Source organism: Diorhabda carinulata, chromosome X (assembly GCF_026250575.1).
Source record: "Diorhabda carinulata isolate Delta chromosome X, icDioCari1.1, whole genome shotgun sequence".
Lineage (NCBI taxonomy): Eukaryota > Metazoa > Arthropoda > Insecta > Coleoptera > Chrysomelidae > Diorhabda > Diorhabda carinulata.
Genome location: NC_079472.1, coordinates 59,986,936 through 60,003,000, shown reverse-complemented (window position 1 = coordinate 60,003,000; position 16,065 = coordinate 59,986,936). Strand labels below are relative to the sequence as shown.

General features: G+C 33.8%; 1 protein-coding gene across 2 annotated transcripts in view; it reads left to right on the top strand.

Annotated features, from left to right (window-relative positions):
* The first annotated feature begins 9,897 nt into the window (after positions 1-9,897).
* LOC130901552 (mitogen-activated protein kinase kinase kinase 13) overlaps positions 9,898-16,065 on the top strand; it is a 35,541-nt gene continuing 29,373 nt past the window's right edge. Inside the window, exons 1-2 of one of the 2 annotated variants that reach the window (XM_057813020.1) lie at positions 9,898-10,133; positions 15,244-15,405. In XM_057813020.1, coding sequence (XP_057669003.1) covers positions 15,254-15,405 — 152 coding nt within the window. In that variant the 5' untranslated portion in view covers positions 9,898-10,133; positions 15,244-15,253. The remainder of the gene's footprint in view (positions 10,134-15,243; positions 15,406-16,065) is intronic. The other variant, XM_057813021.1, reaches the window with a different exon arrangement.

Here is a 16,065-nt window from a genome sequence, read left to right as displayed (position 1 = left end):
TATATCTCAGGTTCTAATATTCTAATATAGCCACAGAGTTCGTTTTGGTTTAAGAACACTCACTGAAACACCTTCTTTCTATTGAGTTTTTGTCCACTTAAATTGGTTGAGTTGGAGAGGAGCTAGGCGCGGACATTCAATGTGGAGTTATGGATTTTTGTAGGTTTTTGGCAATTTTCCCACATTCAAAGGTCTATATCTCAGGTTCTAATATTCTAATATAGCCACAGAGTTCGGTTTGGTTTAAGAACACTCACTGAAACACCTTCTTCCTTTTGAGTTTTTGAACACCTAAATCGGTTGAGTTGGAGAGGAGCGAGACGCGGACATTCAATGTGGAGTTATGGATTTTTGTAGGTTTTTGGCAATTTTTCTACATTCAAAGATCTATATCTCAGGTTCTAATATTCTAATATAGCCACAGAGTTCGGTTTGGTTTAAGAACACTCACTGAAACACCTTCTTTCTTTTGAGTTTTTGAACACCTAAATCGGTTGAGTTGGAGAGGAGCTAGGCGCGGACATTCAATGTGGAGTTATGGATTTTTGTAGGTTTTTGGCAATTTTTCTACATTCAAAGATCTATATCTCAGGTTCTAATATTCTAATATAGCCACAGAGTTCGTTTTGGTTTAAGAACACTCACTGAAACACCTTCTTTCTATTGAGTTTTTGTCCACTTAAATCGGTTGAGTTGGAGAGGAGCTAGGCGCGGACATTCAATGTGGAGTTATGGATTTTTGTAGGTTTTTGGCAATTTTTCTACATTCAAAGATCTATATCTCAGGTTCTAATATTCTAATATAGCCACAGAGTTCGTTTTGGTTTAAGAACACTCACTGAAACACCTTCTTTCTATTGAGTTTTTGTCCACTTAAATCGGTTGAGTTGGAGAGGAGCTAGGCGCGGACATTCAATGTGGAGTTATGGATTTTTGTAGGTTTTTGGCAATTTTTCTACATTCAAAGATCTATATCTCAGGTTCTAATATTCTAATATAGCCACAGAGTTCGTTTTGGTTTAAGAACACTCACTGAAACACCTTCTTTCTATTGAGTTTTTGTCCACTTAAATTGGTTGAGTTGGAGAGGAGCTAGGCGCGGACATTCAATGTGGAGTTATGGATTTTTGTAGGTTTTTGGCAATTTTCCCACATTCAAAGGTCTATATCTCAGGTTCTAATATTCTAATATAGCCACAGAGTTCGGTTTGGTTTAAGAACACTCACTGAAACACCTTCTTTCTTTTGAGTTTTTGAACACCTAAATCGGTTAGGTTGGAGAGGAGCGAGACGCGGACATTCAATGTGGAGTTATGGATTTTTGTAGGTTTTTGGCAATTTTTCTACATTCAAAGATCTATATCTCAGGTTCTAATATTCTAATATAGCCACAGAGTTCGTTTTGGTTTAAGAACACTCACTGAAACACCTTCTTTCTTTTGAGTTTTTGAACACCTAAATCGGTTGAGTTGGAGAGGAGCGAGACGCGGACATTCAATGTGGAGTTATGGATTTTTGTAGGTTTTTGGCAATTTTTCTACATTCAAAGATCTATATCTCAGGTTCTAATATTCTAATATAGCCACAGAGTTCGGTTTGGTTTAAGAACACTCACTGAAACACCTTCTTTCTTTTGAGTTTTTGAACACCTAAATCGGTTGAGTTGGAGAGGAGCTAGGCGCGGACATTCAATGTGGAGTTATGGATTTTTGTAGGTTTTTGGCAATTTTTCTACATTCAAAGATCTATATCTCAGGTTCTAATATAGCTACAGAGTTCGTTCTTTTATATTATAATGATTTCTGATACTTATTTAATGGATTCGATGCGAGCGAAGCCGCGGGTAAAAGCTAGTAGTAAAAACTTCGGATGAAACAAATAATTTCAGAAAATCAAAAATTTGAGGTTATGCAAAATCATCGTGAAACTGTCAACTGTCAACAATGAAGTGGCTAGAGTCACTCCAGAACGTCCCGAAAGTGTTTTGCAGTGCGGAACTGTCACTTTCACTACATGGAACACTTAAAACGCAATTTTCGGTATGTAAATGAATACAGAACGAACAACTTTCAGTTGGCGTCGTTTAAAAAATATATTATTTACTTGATAATAACAAGATGTCAACATGTAAACTATCGACTCTCGACAGAATTGACTAAATGTAAACAGTTTACATTAAAAACTTTGTTTGGCGATGAATAAATTTATATAAAGACTGTAAATTTGGAAAAAAAAGTGGGCAGAATATAGCCGCCTCCTGATAGTATTTATTCCCACTCTGCTGGCGTCCTCTCAAAAATCCTTGGAATTCCTGGAATTTGCTCCGTATCCAGAGCGCTCAATCGATAAAGGAACATGAATGAAAAGGGTAAAGGGTGTCGCAACCGACGTCTAACAGACAATACACAAAGTTGGGGTTATATTTATAGTAGTACAGGATATGGATAAAAGTGAATATTCTTTAAGCATATTTATTATAAATATGTTTTAAAATAACGATAATGTGAATGTTATGGTCGTTAAAAACCGATTATTTTTTATTAAAAAGCGTAGCTGGAGGCGTGCCACTAACCAATAGCTGTATCTGTACTACCAGTTAAAAGTTTTTGCCTACCTTACAGCTCGCGTGATAGATAACAAATAGAAACGATACCTGTAGTAATAATAAAACTAACTGTATTATTTCGGTATTCAATTTTGGTATTCTTTCTAATAATTTCGACAAATAATCGTCATTTATTTGATTCAGGATATTCCAAATATGTGTACTTTCTGAATTCACTGTCCAATTTGTACCACAACAACTCAATTTGTTTCCATTCACTTTTTTTTGTTGTTACAAACACTATTATGTGTGAATACTCCATCTAGCGGATAATACCGCGTGCAGGTTTTGTTGTACAGAAGATGGAGACTCCATCCACATTCTCTCGAAGTGTGAAACACCAAGGAACTCCAGAGCACTACCCCTGGAAGCGCTTGGAATAGAAGACAAAGATCTCTGGCAATTAAAGTCGGCATTCAAGACTTTTTAACAGTGGGATTGATTTGATGGATCAGCTGTGAATGCTGGCTCCTCCAGTATCGTAGCAAAAAAGGGGAACACGCAATGTATATAATATACGCGTATTGTTCTATATTTTATTTTAAAGATTCGCATTGAATTGAAGTGTGATTTGCTCCAAGTTATTTAGGATGTCTTCGTAATTGGTCTTGAATTGGAACTACGGTACGAGTACCGTGGCGTTTCGATTTGATTATGCCATTTTGTAAATCGACCCAAAATAAGTCGAAAATGAAGAATAAAATTTGTCGATATCTCGCTTCGTTTTCGAGATATCGATACTTGAAGTTGGGAAAATTTATTTTTAATTAATATTTGTATATATCAACCTAACCTAACATTCTCGCGGTGTACTTTGAGTGCAAACAGTTCAAAATTCGTGAATTTTTTACAGCCAAAATTGTCTAAAAAATTTTTTCTTCGCGTGAGGATTATTTTAGTTTTATTTTATCATTATTTTTTTTTTTCTTGTGGGTGCTTATAGACAAATGGTGCAAAAATAATTGCTAGAGAACTTTTCTAGGATAATTGCGAAATACTACAGTAGTCTGGTTAGGTTATTCAAGTATTTATCGTATGTTAAGTTATATTCATCACAGAGTGACGAAATTTATCAAAAATGGCTCATTTTGTGATAAAAATCTGTTTTTTTCAATATAATTTTGGAGAATCGGAGTAAGTAATATAAAAATTAAATAAAAAATCTTTTGTTTATTGAATTACAAGATTCATATTGAATTTGAAGTGATAAAATATTAATTTGAAACGAAGTATTGAACGCCATCTGTTCAATAAAACGAATTTTGAACTAACGTTTGATTATAAATTTAATTATCGATATCTCGAAAACGAAGCGAGATAGCAAAAAATTTCATTCTTCATTTTCGATTCATTTTGGTCTAATTAAGCCAAATCCGCTGTTAAATCGTATTTTCCCCGGCACTACAATCTTTGGGGGATATATTTGTGGCATTCAGTTAATATTTGTTCTATCGTCAAATTGAAACTACACCTTTTGCCAAGCCCGGTTCCCGGAGGGGGTCATGGGTGTCATGATCACAAACCCTCATTAATTAACTTGGTTTTTTCTTATAAAAGGACGTAAGTAAATCTATGTAAAAGTACGAATTATTTTACAACGTGGATAAAGGGAGTCAATACTCCCAAATATTTCGAATATCAAAACAATACCTAATAAAACAAAAACAAAATGCTCAGGAAATTCAAGACTAAGAGATAGAAGTAGAAGAATATGAATCGAAAAAAGAACCGGGAGTCTGTCTAGGGCTCTATGGGTAAACGACTTAAGAGTTGGTCTAATCGAAACAATCAAAGAACTAGTAAACTTAAGAATCGACTCATTCGAAGAGTCGGTTGAACTAGGGAGGGAAGGCAAAAAGAGTCGCAGTTCTTTTAGATAAACGATTCAAAAAAATCGATTTTCGATTCACTTGCCCACCTCTGGCCCCTCTACGGGAGTCGTATTGTTGTTATCTGATTCTGAGTCGTGTTGTGTCAGCTCATACCGCCTGGATTTTTCATTTGACGAATTGGCTTAAAATGCCATGTCTTTGGCCGAGGACTCTTCCTAATACTAATGACCCCCCCTTTGCCAAGACCCTGGATCCGTCCCGCAAATGGGTCTGGCGATAGAAGTCATTAGATAACCATTGGTGAGTGCTGAGTGGCCGATTCTTATCCATCTTATAATGTTTAAGTCCCGTCTGGGAGGCCTGCGAAGTTACTTGGTTCAGGGTGATGTATAGAGTGTAAAGAATTGTTTGCTGCCACGTTATACTAGTTTCAAGTCCTTATAAATCGTGATATTGTCGGTGGTGATGGTATGAGTTAAAGCACTTTTTGCTTGCTGGTCTGCTAATTTTCGATTTCTTGTTTGGGTGTTGAGTGTTTGTCGTATTTCGTAAGGGATCTATTGAATTTAGGAAAATCAATGGTTAATAGTGGGGTCGTGGGAAAAAAGGGGTTGTTTGTGAGATGGTTGATGGTTGGAATAAATTTTTAGTGGTGGCTATGAATAGAGAGTAGTTGCTGTCGTCTGATCCAAAATGGAGGCTCGTTAGATTCATATTTAAGGTTTTTTATATCAAAAAGCACCTAGACAAAGATGTAAAGCTGTATTATGCATCGAGTTTAAAAGGTCAAGGTCAGATTTGGAGGTATATAAATATAATTTTCTCTTCAAAACAGTTCTTCAAAATCTAATGAATATTACTAAAAATCGAGGTGAATTATTTTCCGTTTTTGTTTCGTAGTTAGTTTTCGCACATAAATCCCTGAGTTTGTATTTTCTTTTCACAAGCTACCATACTAAAATCAACTATAGATATAATGAGAGGAAATGGTTTTGCCTATTCAAGTAAATAGTCTCAGGTAGATTCTCAGGTCGACAGGTAGGAAAAAATTGTTCAAATCTTCACAAATACTGAAATCACTTAAGGTGTATATTGATATTTTGAAAAGAACCAGTTTATTACCTCGAAACTAGTTGCAATGGGAGAGTAAAAACTTTGTCGAAGGTCAAATTTGATTCCTTTTAGGTAAAACCGACCTCGTTGAATGAAGTGCAAATCTTAATATGGCGAAGGTAATTATGCTAATTAATAATTTGCTAAATTGGAACATAAACTGTTTGTTCTCTGAAAATTATTTGTCTATATTGAATAATATTCATATACAGTACGTCAAAATGAAGTAGAATATTTCTATTACATAATATCCAAAGTAATAAAAAAACTTTTTATTATTGTTCACGCTGGTTCATCAAAAAGATTCGAATCAAATTCCAGTTCATCGTTTTCCTCATAACCATCGTTAATTTCTGATTTAGAAAAACCGTTGCTAATAATAATAGACAATGAGCCTTATCATGATATATTAGTAGAAAAGCAACCTTCTATTTCTTCAAAAAAAATAGGGAAATATCAATTTTTAGGGGAAGGAAAACCTCTCAAGACCTGAACTTTTACAAATTGCTGAAATGAACCGAAAAAAAATGTTTACGTCAATAAATTGTTCCGAAAACATGATCAACTATTGCTTTCTACATAGGGCAGACATCTCAGTATTTAGAAAATAGACTAAAACATCATCAATACATTAAAAAATAAAATTGCAGTGACGAACAATGAAATATCAAAAAAAAATGAATTATAAAGGATCAAAAATTCTTGGAAAGGAATCTAATAGACGAAAAAGACAATTTTTAGAAATAGTTCACAATCATAAGAACAGGAATTAATAAAAACTAAGGAAAAATCAATTTTTTATGTTGAACGAACTTTCTAGTTTGATCTTATTTTAATTTTGATATTCACGATGTATGTAATCTATTGATTAACATAAATACGCGAATTATCAATGTGAACAAATTTATATGAAATGAATTTTAGTTTACAAGAACCAAAAATTGTTATCGCCACCTAGATTTTTAAGGAATTGATCCCGCTCACTCCGCAAGTATCAAATTTATCGCTCTATACTCTTGCGATTGATAATCCCTTTGTAGAACCTGAAATCGTCTACGGGGCAATAGAAAAAACACTAGGAAGTGATTTAGATGGGGAAAATCAGTTACCGCGATAATATACTGGAGTTGAGATGCAAAAATACTATTAGTATCCTATATCCAAAGAAAATACATTGAACGTATTAATCTAAGTAACAAATATCATTAGGAATCTTGTCATTGCACGTAAATATGAGATGCTAGGCTTAGCAGAATTTGCTAAATAGAAGCTGAAACCTCTATCAGAACACTACACCTGGAGGTGCATGAAATAAAAAATGAAGATATTTGGCTTCTAGAGTCATTCTACATGCTGAACTTTCTGATTGTTGTGGGATTAATAGTTAAGTTGATAATCCCTTTGTAGAACCTGAAATCGTCTACGGGGCTATAGAAAAAACACTAGGAAGTGATATAGATAGGGAAAATCAGTTACTGGGGTTGAGATGCAAAAATACTACATCCTACATACTGAAATTTCTGATTGGAGTGGGATTAATAGCTAAGTTATAACCAGTGAGCATCCCCAGTGCCCAAGCAAGAGAAGAGGTCTGGATAGATCTTTTTGATCACATTATATATCACTATCCATACATGCAACGCTATATTGAGATACTTGTGGGGAGAAATCAAGAATTTTCGTAGAAATAAAAAGTAGTAGAAGTTTTGAATAAGTAGACCATCAATTTTGGAACCATTTGTTTAATTTGATTCTGTTGGTGTCTTTAAAAGTGTTTTCAAGAAATTCACATGGCTTTAATAAAATAAACGTAACTAAAATTTTTATTTTCGAAGATTGTAGTAGAAAACAAATTACGGTTGGTGTTTTATACAACTATACGGGCGGATGTAATTTGGGCGCTAAAGGATTAATGTACTTTTTACAACATGTAAACTAGGCGCCAAGACCGAAGGGTCATTTTAATCCTATAACCTAACCTAAGCTACTTAAAAATCTATCAACTTTCCCTCTATTGGGTTATTTTATGACTCGACCTACCTGCACTTCTTAACGCCGAAAATACATGTCGGATTATCTACCCTTCTTGGTCAAACAGGTAAAGAAGGATGGTTAGCGCCCAAATTACACCCGCCGAACTATACAACCTGTAAAATAAAAGACAGAAAATTACCTTGAAAATAAGCAAAAAAGAAAGTTTATACATGTAAGTGAGGTTAAGAGTTATCTGAAATGTCGGCAATAAAAACAATAATTTAGTGATAAGAACCTGCCTGCAGTTGTAAAAGAAAGCGAACCCTGAATAAATTGATTGCAGCGTTGTCAGCTCGTGCAGAAAATGATGAATCTTTAGACACTAACGAGACTATAACTTTCGAAGCTTTTTTTCTTTTTGTGAGGTGATCATCAGGTTACAAATAATGTCTGATGAGCTAGGGCCCAAAGGCCGTGAATATCCTTGGCTAACAATTCACCAGTTCAAATTCTCCAATTGTTGAAACGAATCAGAAATCTTTATTATACTCGGATGCATTACTTTAAGTTTTGCAAACGTAATCGGCAGGCCGAGAAAAACTTAGAGAAACGAAATAAAGGAGGACATAAAATAGCAAAATACCGGAACCTGAAGGAATGGAAAATAATAACAAAAGCAGCCAAAACAAAAGACAAACTATAAAGAAAATAAAAATTAGAAAACGAGGAGTAATCCACGTCAAAAAAAAGGATTTTAAAGCGCCAAAAGCGATAGCCATAATCCACACCATTGAAAGGATTGATGATGATGATGAATCGAATTTTCAATGTCGTTTAATACTGAATTAATCATTTCATACAAATCTATGATAAGTCCATAGCCATCTTAATATATACACAATGTTTGTTGTTTGCTTCTTTGTTAATAAAATTTTGAATAAATTTGATTTGTGAATAATTTTGATTTTTTATCTTACTAGTTGAATTATCCTTATTATTGGGTAGTTCTTTGATGAGGGTTTCAAATCTTTCTCCATCGTTCGAATCTAAGTTTCCATTAATAGATTTGAAAATTGATCCTAAGCCATTTTTAAGTTCTTTTTTTGTTCTAGAGGGATGGGGTAATATTTCTATTAATATATTTTTAATCTTCATTCGTAATCTGAGCTACCTGTCTGCGGCTCTCTTATTTTGACTTCTTATTCTGAATGCAAGTACCGTAGTCTTCGTTTATGGTTCGTGTTTGCCCGGGGTGACAGGTAGACGTGCCCCCTGCGCTTTCGGCTTTAACGTAAACGGGAAAATTACGATTTTTCCGTACTAACTCAAGCTTTTTATTGCATTATTTTTTACGTTTCGTTCAAGGAAACAATTCGATACAAGAAAATTTTGTTGCCGCCCTTTATGAAGTAAATTTATATTTGCCGGTCCCGGACATGCCGGATTATTGGACTTCAACTGTAGAACCTACTTTGACAGAAGTAACAAAAAACTAGGCGTCAAAAAAGTGGACGGTATGCAGGGGAGGAATTAATAAGAAGAGCCAAAAACAAAGTAAAATGTAGTAATGAGTCCGGTGAATCAAGTCATCATAATCATCAACCATTATCATCAAGCCTTTCGATCCTGTGGATTATGACTATCGCTTTTGGCGCTTTAAATCCTTCATTTTTCGAGGTGGATTACTCCTAGTTTTCTAATTTTTATTTTCTTCATAGTTTGTCGTTTGTTTTGTTATTATTTCCCATTCTTTTCGGTTCCGTTTCCAGTTTACTTTATTAAGTGCTCTTATGTCCTCCTCTATTTCGTTTTTATCGACCTGTCCCTTCTCCTTGTCCACAATGGGATTCATTGCGTTATTATTTGAGTCGAGCTTTTGTGTTTTTATGTATCTCACTATATTCTCCTTACCTCTATTCATTTTCTCTTCTTTTTCCTTCATGTGTTATGTTTGGGTCTATTATACTTCTTATTATCTTTCTTTCGGTTCTTTTAAGTTCTTCTCTTTCGTTTATTACTATTTGTTTTAATCGCATACGTGATTACTGGTCTTATTAGGGTTTAGTACATTTTTATTTTGTTTTGTTTAGTTATGTTTTTGTCCTTTAGTAGGTTTTAGAGAGCAGAAATTACGTTGTAAAGGTACCACACTGGTACTAATTTTTCTTTTCTGTCGCTCATTAAAATCACCGACGATAAGATTAATTTCGTTACTACGAGTGGTATATGACATACTTTTCGAGTTTAATAAAGCGAGCGCCCGTACTATAACAGTCCATCGAGCCCAATTCTTCTGAATTTGAGAAACGAAGACCGATTCAACTGAGGAGAGAGAAAGAGAACAAGCCAGTGGAATTGAAACGAGAACCGACCAAACAGTATCGAACGCGAATGGGATATTGTCGTGTACGCCATATTGCAGCGAATTCTTTAAACTCGGGGGTGTTTAAATTATCGACACAATGTGTAAGGTGTTTTTACGGTGTTATGTTACAATTAACGAAATACCGTGAATTATGTTGTTATAATATTATTTGTCTCATGAATTCTTCTTTGGATAATCGTTTCGATCACTCCCGCTTCTACCTGTGCCTGTGTGTTACCGTCAGGTATGTGAGAGAACCGGAAAACCCGGAGTTTTTAAAGCATCACAATAGAATTGATTGTGTCGTTTGATATTGTGATATTTTCGTTCCGTGAGCAGTGAGTGGTGCTGTTCATTGTTTATTATTATTATTCTTCTGATATAGGTGGAAATTTTGACACTTGAATATGAATATACATGATTATCCATTATACCTTAATGACATTAATAGTTGGGGTTGCAATATATGTTTGTCAATACTTTACAGGGTGATTTTATGTTTAGGTTAATCGAGCTGAAAATGAGTAAAATTATTCAAATACAATTGAAAATAAAATTTGAATGTTTCCCATCATTTCCGTGTATGGAAAAAATTTTATTCAAGGTCAAAGGTCAAAAAAATGAGTTTTTCGCGATTTCCAGCAAAACGGCGAGTTTTATCATAAAAATACCTTAGACAAAAATTGTAGACCATAAAATTATCTACAAAAAATGTATCGATACTTTTTTTTCTACGAGTTACTGTTTCTGAGATATAATGATTGTATAAAGTTGTAAAAGTCGTATTTATTTAAATGAACCGTATTTGTAAGAAATTTCTGATAGGAACTGCCATAAGCTTAGCAAATAAATTATCAATTGACGAAGATGCTAAAGTTCGACGATGTTGTAGTGCAGCTTTGGTATTTCTCGTGCAATCATTATAGCCATTAAATACGACAGTAAATCTGAAACATAACCTTTTGAATCATTATATCTCAGAAACGGTGGCTCGTAATAAAAAAATTGTTGATACGTTTTTTGTAGATAATTTTATGATCTACAATTTTTGTCTATAGTATTTTTTTTATAAAATTTACCGTTTTGCTGAAAATCGCGAAAAACTCATTTTTTTGACCTTTGAGTTTGAATAAAATTTTTTCCATACGCGGGAATGATGGGAAACATTCAAATTCTATGTTCAATTATATTTTAAACAATTTTACTGATTTTTATCTTGATGGGACTTTATGAAGCTTCACTCTTATTTTTTGGCTTAATTTGACCGGACTATTAATGTAGAGAAAACGCGTTCAGACGCAGCGTTAGTTCCAGGTAAAGATAGTGAACTTTCCATAATTTTTAATAAATTATTGTATGGAACATGATAAAATATTTCTAACAATTTGTTTTTCTGCTGTGACTATTTTCGGAAATATTACTATTCGGGAATTTTTGACAAATATAATCAAATGATTTTTGCACATCGTTCCGATTAAGTTCTGGTTTTAATGTAACTCAACGAAAATTTTCAATATCTTCCAAATTGTCTTTGCAATTACTTTAAAACTTTTTGACATAGTTCTTGATATTTTGACGATTTATTCGGTTAGTCGTCGTAGCCCGTAGATTCTTAGAACGCAAAACATGACGCAATGATTTTCATAAATACAGGGTGTTTCTATATTCAACCGACAACACTCTACCGCAGAGAGATCTCAATAAATGATTCATTTTGATATGGGAATACGAACCCTCACGGGGCCTAGTTGCTGAGATAGAGGGTGTACAAAATTTTAAATCAAAATCAAAAATTTGCCATAAATCAAGAACGCCTTTAATTTTTGGCTCTAGAAAATCGAAAAATCATCCGATTTTGATGAATGTTTTTTTATTTATATGGGAATAAAAAAAATGAAAACTTATATTGGTTTCAGCGCTTTAAATCTTCATGAAAATGCACTAATTTACGTATAATTGTTGATAACTTTTTTCCAAATAATCGAATGAAGTTGTTATGTTCTTTTTCATAATGTACATAAAAATATATATAAATTAAAAAAACATTTATAGAAAAATGTTGATTTGTCATGTTTTTATACTTAAAAATAATAATAATTTCTCTTAAAATTATTATAATCAATTGTACAACATTAAAAATTAATTTTGAAAATTTTCATCATCAAAAAAACAACATTTTACAATCGAGAAAGAAACGAGGGGCAGGGGGGGGTTTGTTTGAAAAGGAGACAAAATGTCAACATTTGTTCTGAATTTTTAGCACCTCCCCTAACCTAACCGAACCCAAAATTCGATAGGATTTAAGTCAAGTGATCCTGAAGGTCAAAAATTGGGTCCATCCCGACCAATCCATTTTTCTTTTTCTCTAAAACGTCTGTTTAAGTAATTTCTTACCGCCTGTAGCAAAATGAACAAATTCCTCATCGTGTTGAAACCACATGTGTTGTCTAATATTTAACGGTACATTATCCGACAATTCATCCAACATTTCTTCCAGAAAGCGCGTATAAATTGCACCATTTAATTTATTTGATGAAATATAAGAACCGAACTTATCCATCTCCTTAAAAGTCGCATCTCCTATATGCCCTTCCCTTCTGGGGTACGTGAAGCGACTCAATTTGAGCGAATCTCTTCAAATTACAAAAGAGAGCTGTTAGATGTTTATTCGGACTAAACAGCAGGGTTCACTGCAAGGTCGTTGCACGGTTATCCACTTTGGAACGCGGAGCTACTAACTGCACGTTCAGAATTAGTTAAGGGCTCAATACTTTACAACGCAAAAAAATGCACAATCACTTGCCAATTGAAATCAAATCGATATAATCTTTTCTCGCAACTCGCAATAATTTGAAGGCATATTTACTGGAGAATGCCTTCTACTCTATAAACGATTTTAGATTCCAATAATAATATTTAATTCCGGGCATGTTGCATACTGGTTTTTGATTTTTCCTATGGACTTGTATACTAATTTTTATCTATAATTTTGTTATTCATTGTGGTTTTCTTCTATATATTGAAATTTTATTTGTATCTTTATTTAGTTATTTCTCATGTTTGTTTTTTAGTCTTTACAAGCTTTTGTCTACAAATTGTGAACAATTTTTTGACAATTTCTCTTTCTCTATTGTCTATGGGGTTTCTGCACGATCATTAACAACCATTTTGACTGAAGACGGGGATGTTCAAAAATACTTGACTTGTACTTGACAAGATATGCCGATTTTCTTATTTTTGTTTGATTGATTTGGATAATTGATAAAAGTATATTGAATGGAGATGGAGTTTCAGTAGTAAAATTTATGTTCTTGGTAGATACACAAGAAAGAGGAATGATTCTATTAGTTTTGTTGATTCAAAGATAAGAAAAAGTTTGATTACTTAGGATTTCCTAATATTTTGAAGTGGAAAAGTTGAAAAGGTGACTACGAGGATATATTGAAAAATTTTTAGCCTACTATAGAACCAAACAAAATTTCAATGTCAAAATATTTTATTACTCAACATATTCTCCTCTTAAGTGGATACATTTATTACAGCGAACCTGCAACGTCTCTAGACCTTCCAAAAAAAAAAAATGTTTCTTCTTGCTCTGCAAACCAGATCTCCACAGCTTTTACTATCTCCTCGTTGAAAGAAAATTTACGACCTTTTAAACACCTTTGGATAGATTTCCGCGTCTTTTCTCTTTATTTTTTTCCCGTAGAATGGTTAGTAATATCGAATAGTAATCTCCAGTTATTGTTCTACTCTTATTCAAAAAATCGATCATGATTACTCCATGGCAATCCCAAAAAACTGAAGCAAAAACTTTTGATTTTTGGACACGAAACTTCTTAGGTGTTGGAGAACCAGATTGTCGCCATTTCATCGATTGTTGCTTTGTTTCTGGATCGTAGAAATGTACCCAAGTCTCATCCATAGTAACAATTCGGTTTAAGAAGTCTGCTTCGTTTTCAAATCGAGCACAGATCGAACGCGATGCTTCTACCCTTGCACGCTTTTGGTCAATATTCAAACATTTGGGAATCCATTTTGCAGCAATTTTTCTCATGTTCAAATTGACTTGAACTAAATGATGAACGCGTTCGTATGAAATATTCAGTACTTTAGATATCCGTTTTAGCCCAATTCGACGATCTGATAAAATTATGTCATGAACTGCATCGATAGTTTCGGGGAGTGACACAGAAGCTGGTCTTCCTGATCGGTCATCATATTCAATGGAAAATTCACCTCTTTTGAAGCTTGCAGTCCAATTTTTCACGGTCGCATACGAAGGACATTGATCACCAAGGGTATTAGGCATATTTTCGTAAATCTACTTACCTCTTAACTTTTTTAAATATAGGTACTTGATGATGGTAACGCAATATTTTGTTTATGCACGGAACTGGTCTAGGCTAACTAGTTAGCACATAAGATGCATGAATTAGGAAATATTATGCAAGTTGTCTAATCGATTATCTAAATTTTTGGGTAATTATTAGTAGATTTCATTCTATTTAGTTTTCTAATCGATTTTTTTACGTGCTGCTAGTTATCAAAGACATTCAGGCGTCGGAATACTTAAAAGATTTATAAATTCTCGACAGGGGTCTTTTCCCTCGTTGTTTCGCAGAATTTGTGAATTGCGAGCTTCTGATTATTTATTTTTCGACATTTTAATCATATAAAGGTTAACCGAAAGATAATACGAGTCTTAGAAACCCTACATGAGGGGGAAAATATCGCTTCTAAAACGTAAAATTAAAAATTAAGGTTTTCTGAACTATAGTTTACATAAATAATAGGAGATTATATTCGAAATAGTGCAATTTCAGATATTACATAGAGATTGTGTAGGTATGTCTGATTTCCCTTAAATCTAGCTGTGTAGGGTGATGAAATTTTGGGATACTCAACACCTGAATACACTCATACACACGAGGTAGTAGCTTTTAGATTCTTGGTGTTAATATCCTTCATTTAGCTACCAGATTATGGCTATTACTTGACCATAAGAAAAATCTAGAATGTGTAAGTTCAGGGGACATATCTGCTCAGTGTAGACTACAGATCTATTTAATAAAGAGACGAAAACATTTCTGGTGGGGTCGCAAATTAAGACTTTTTTCAATACAAAGAAAATTTCTTCAAACCTTCCGTTACATACGGTCATAAAAAGTAGATTAGAGCGTTAGGGAACAATTATTTTATTGGAAATGAAGTGTTTGATCGTGGGATTGTGGAAACACACAATATATATTGCGAGTTTCGGAATACTAAAGTGTTCATCGTTGGGAAGTGAAAGAACAATGAAAAAATGAATATATTGTACAAAAATATCTATTTGTCTTTTTTTGTTGTAGCTAAGGAATAATGCACACTCCCGACGGTACTCTAGAAAGGGGTCAGGCACCATCAATGTATTCACTTCCTGTTCATACTCAAGTTTTATCCGATGAAGACATAGCTCTACCTCAAGTTGTTTCGTTGCCTAATAAGGATCAATTTAATAATTATACGGATAGGTAAGTAGGTGAAATTCGGAATTAAAAAACCTGGTGATATGTTCAAAACGCAACACGTATCCCAATTAAAATTCATTTACGGTTTTCTTACAAACAGATTATTCAGTTTTGTCTAAGCTGCGTAATTTTTCATTAGACTGGACTAATTTAGGTTTGAGTCAGGTATTTGACTAAATTTTACAATACATAATCTAGTAATTCTAGTAAATTAATCTTTCGTGTTAGTATACTTAATCTATTTTCAATTCAAAGACTGTAAAAAGTATCAAGGATTTCCTACATATCAGCTTCGTATCCTAGACGATCTAGAGCCCAAACCTCGCACCACTAGACTTCTTTTTGATCTATCAGCTCTACAAATAGCTGAAAGTACAACATTTGGAGACCCAGGACGATATTATGGGGAAGCCGCTGAACGATATCCACGTGTAGCTTTCCAGAAGAATATACCGCATGGAAATATCGATGGCAATACAGTATTGATGCTGCCTGATCGTATTTCGAAAGATATTGATAAATTTTACCACAATACAATCTTAAATCCAGGCCTTGACGCCTTAGTTTCCGAACATAACTTTAGTTGAGTCATCCACCAAGTTTTAAAGAGATTCAAGTTCAATCCCACTTAAGTTCATTAAAATCTTACTAGCAGGTCTTGGT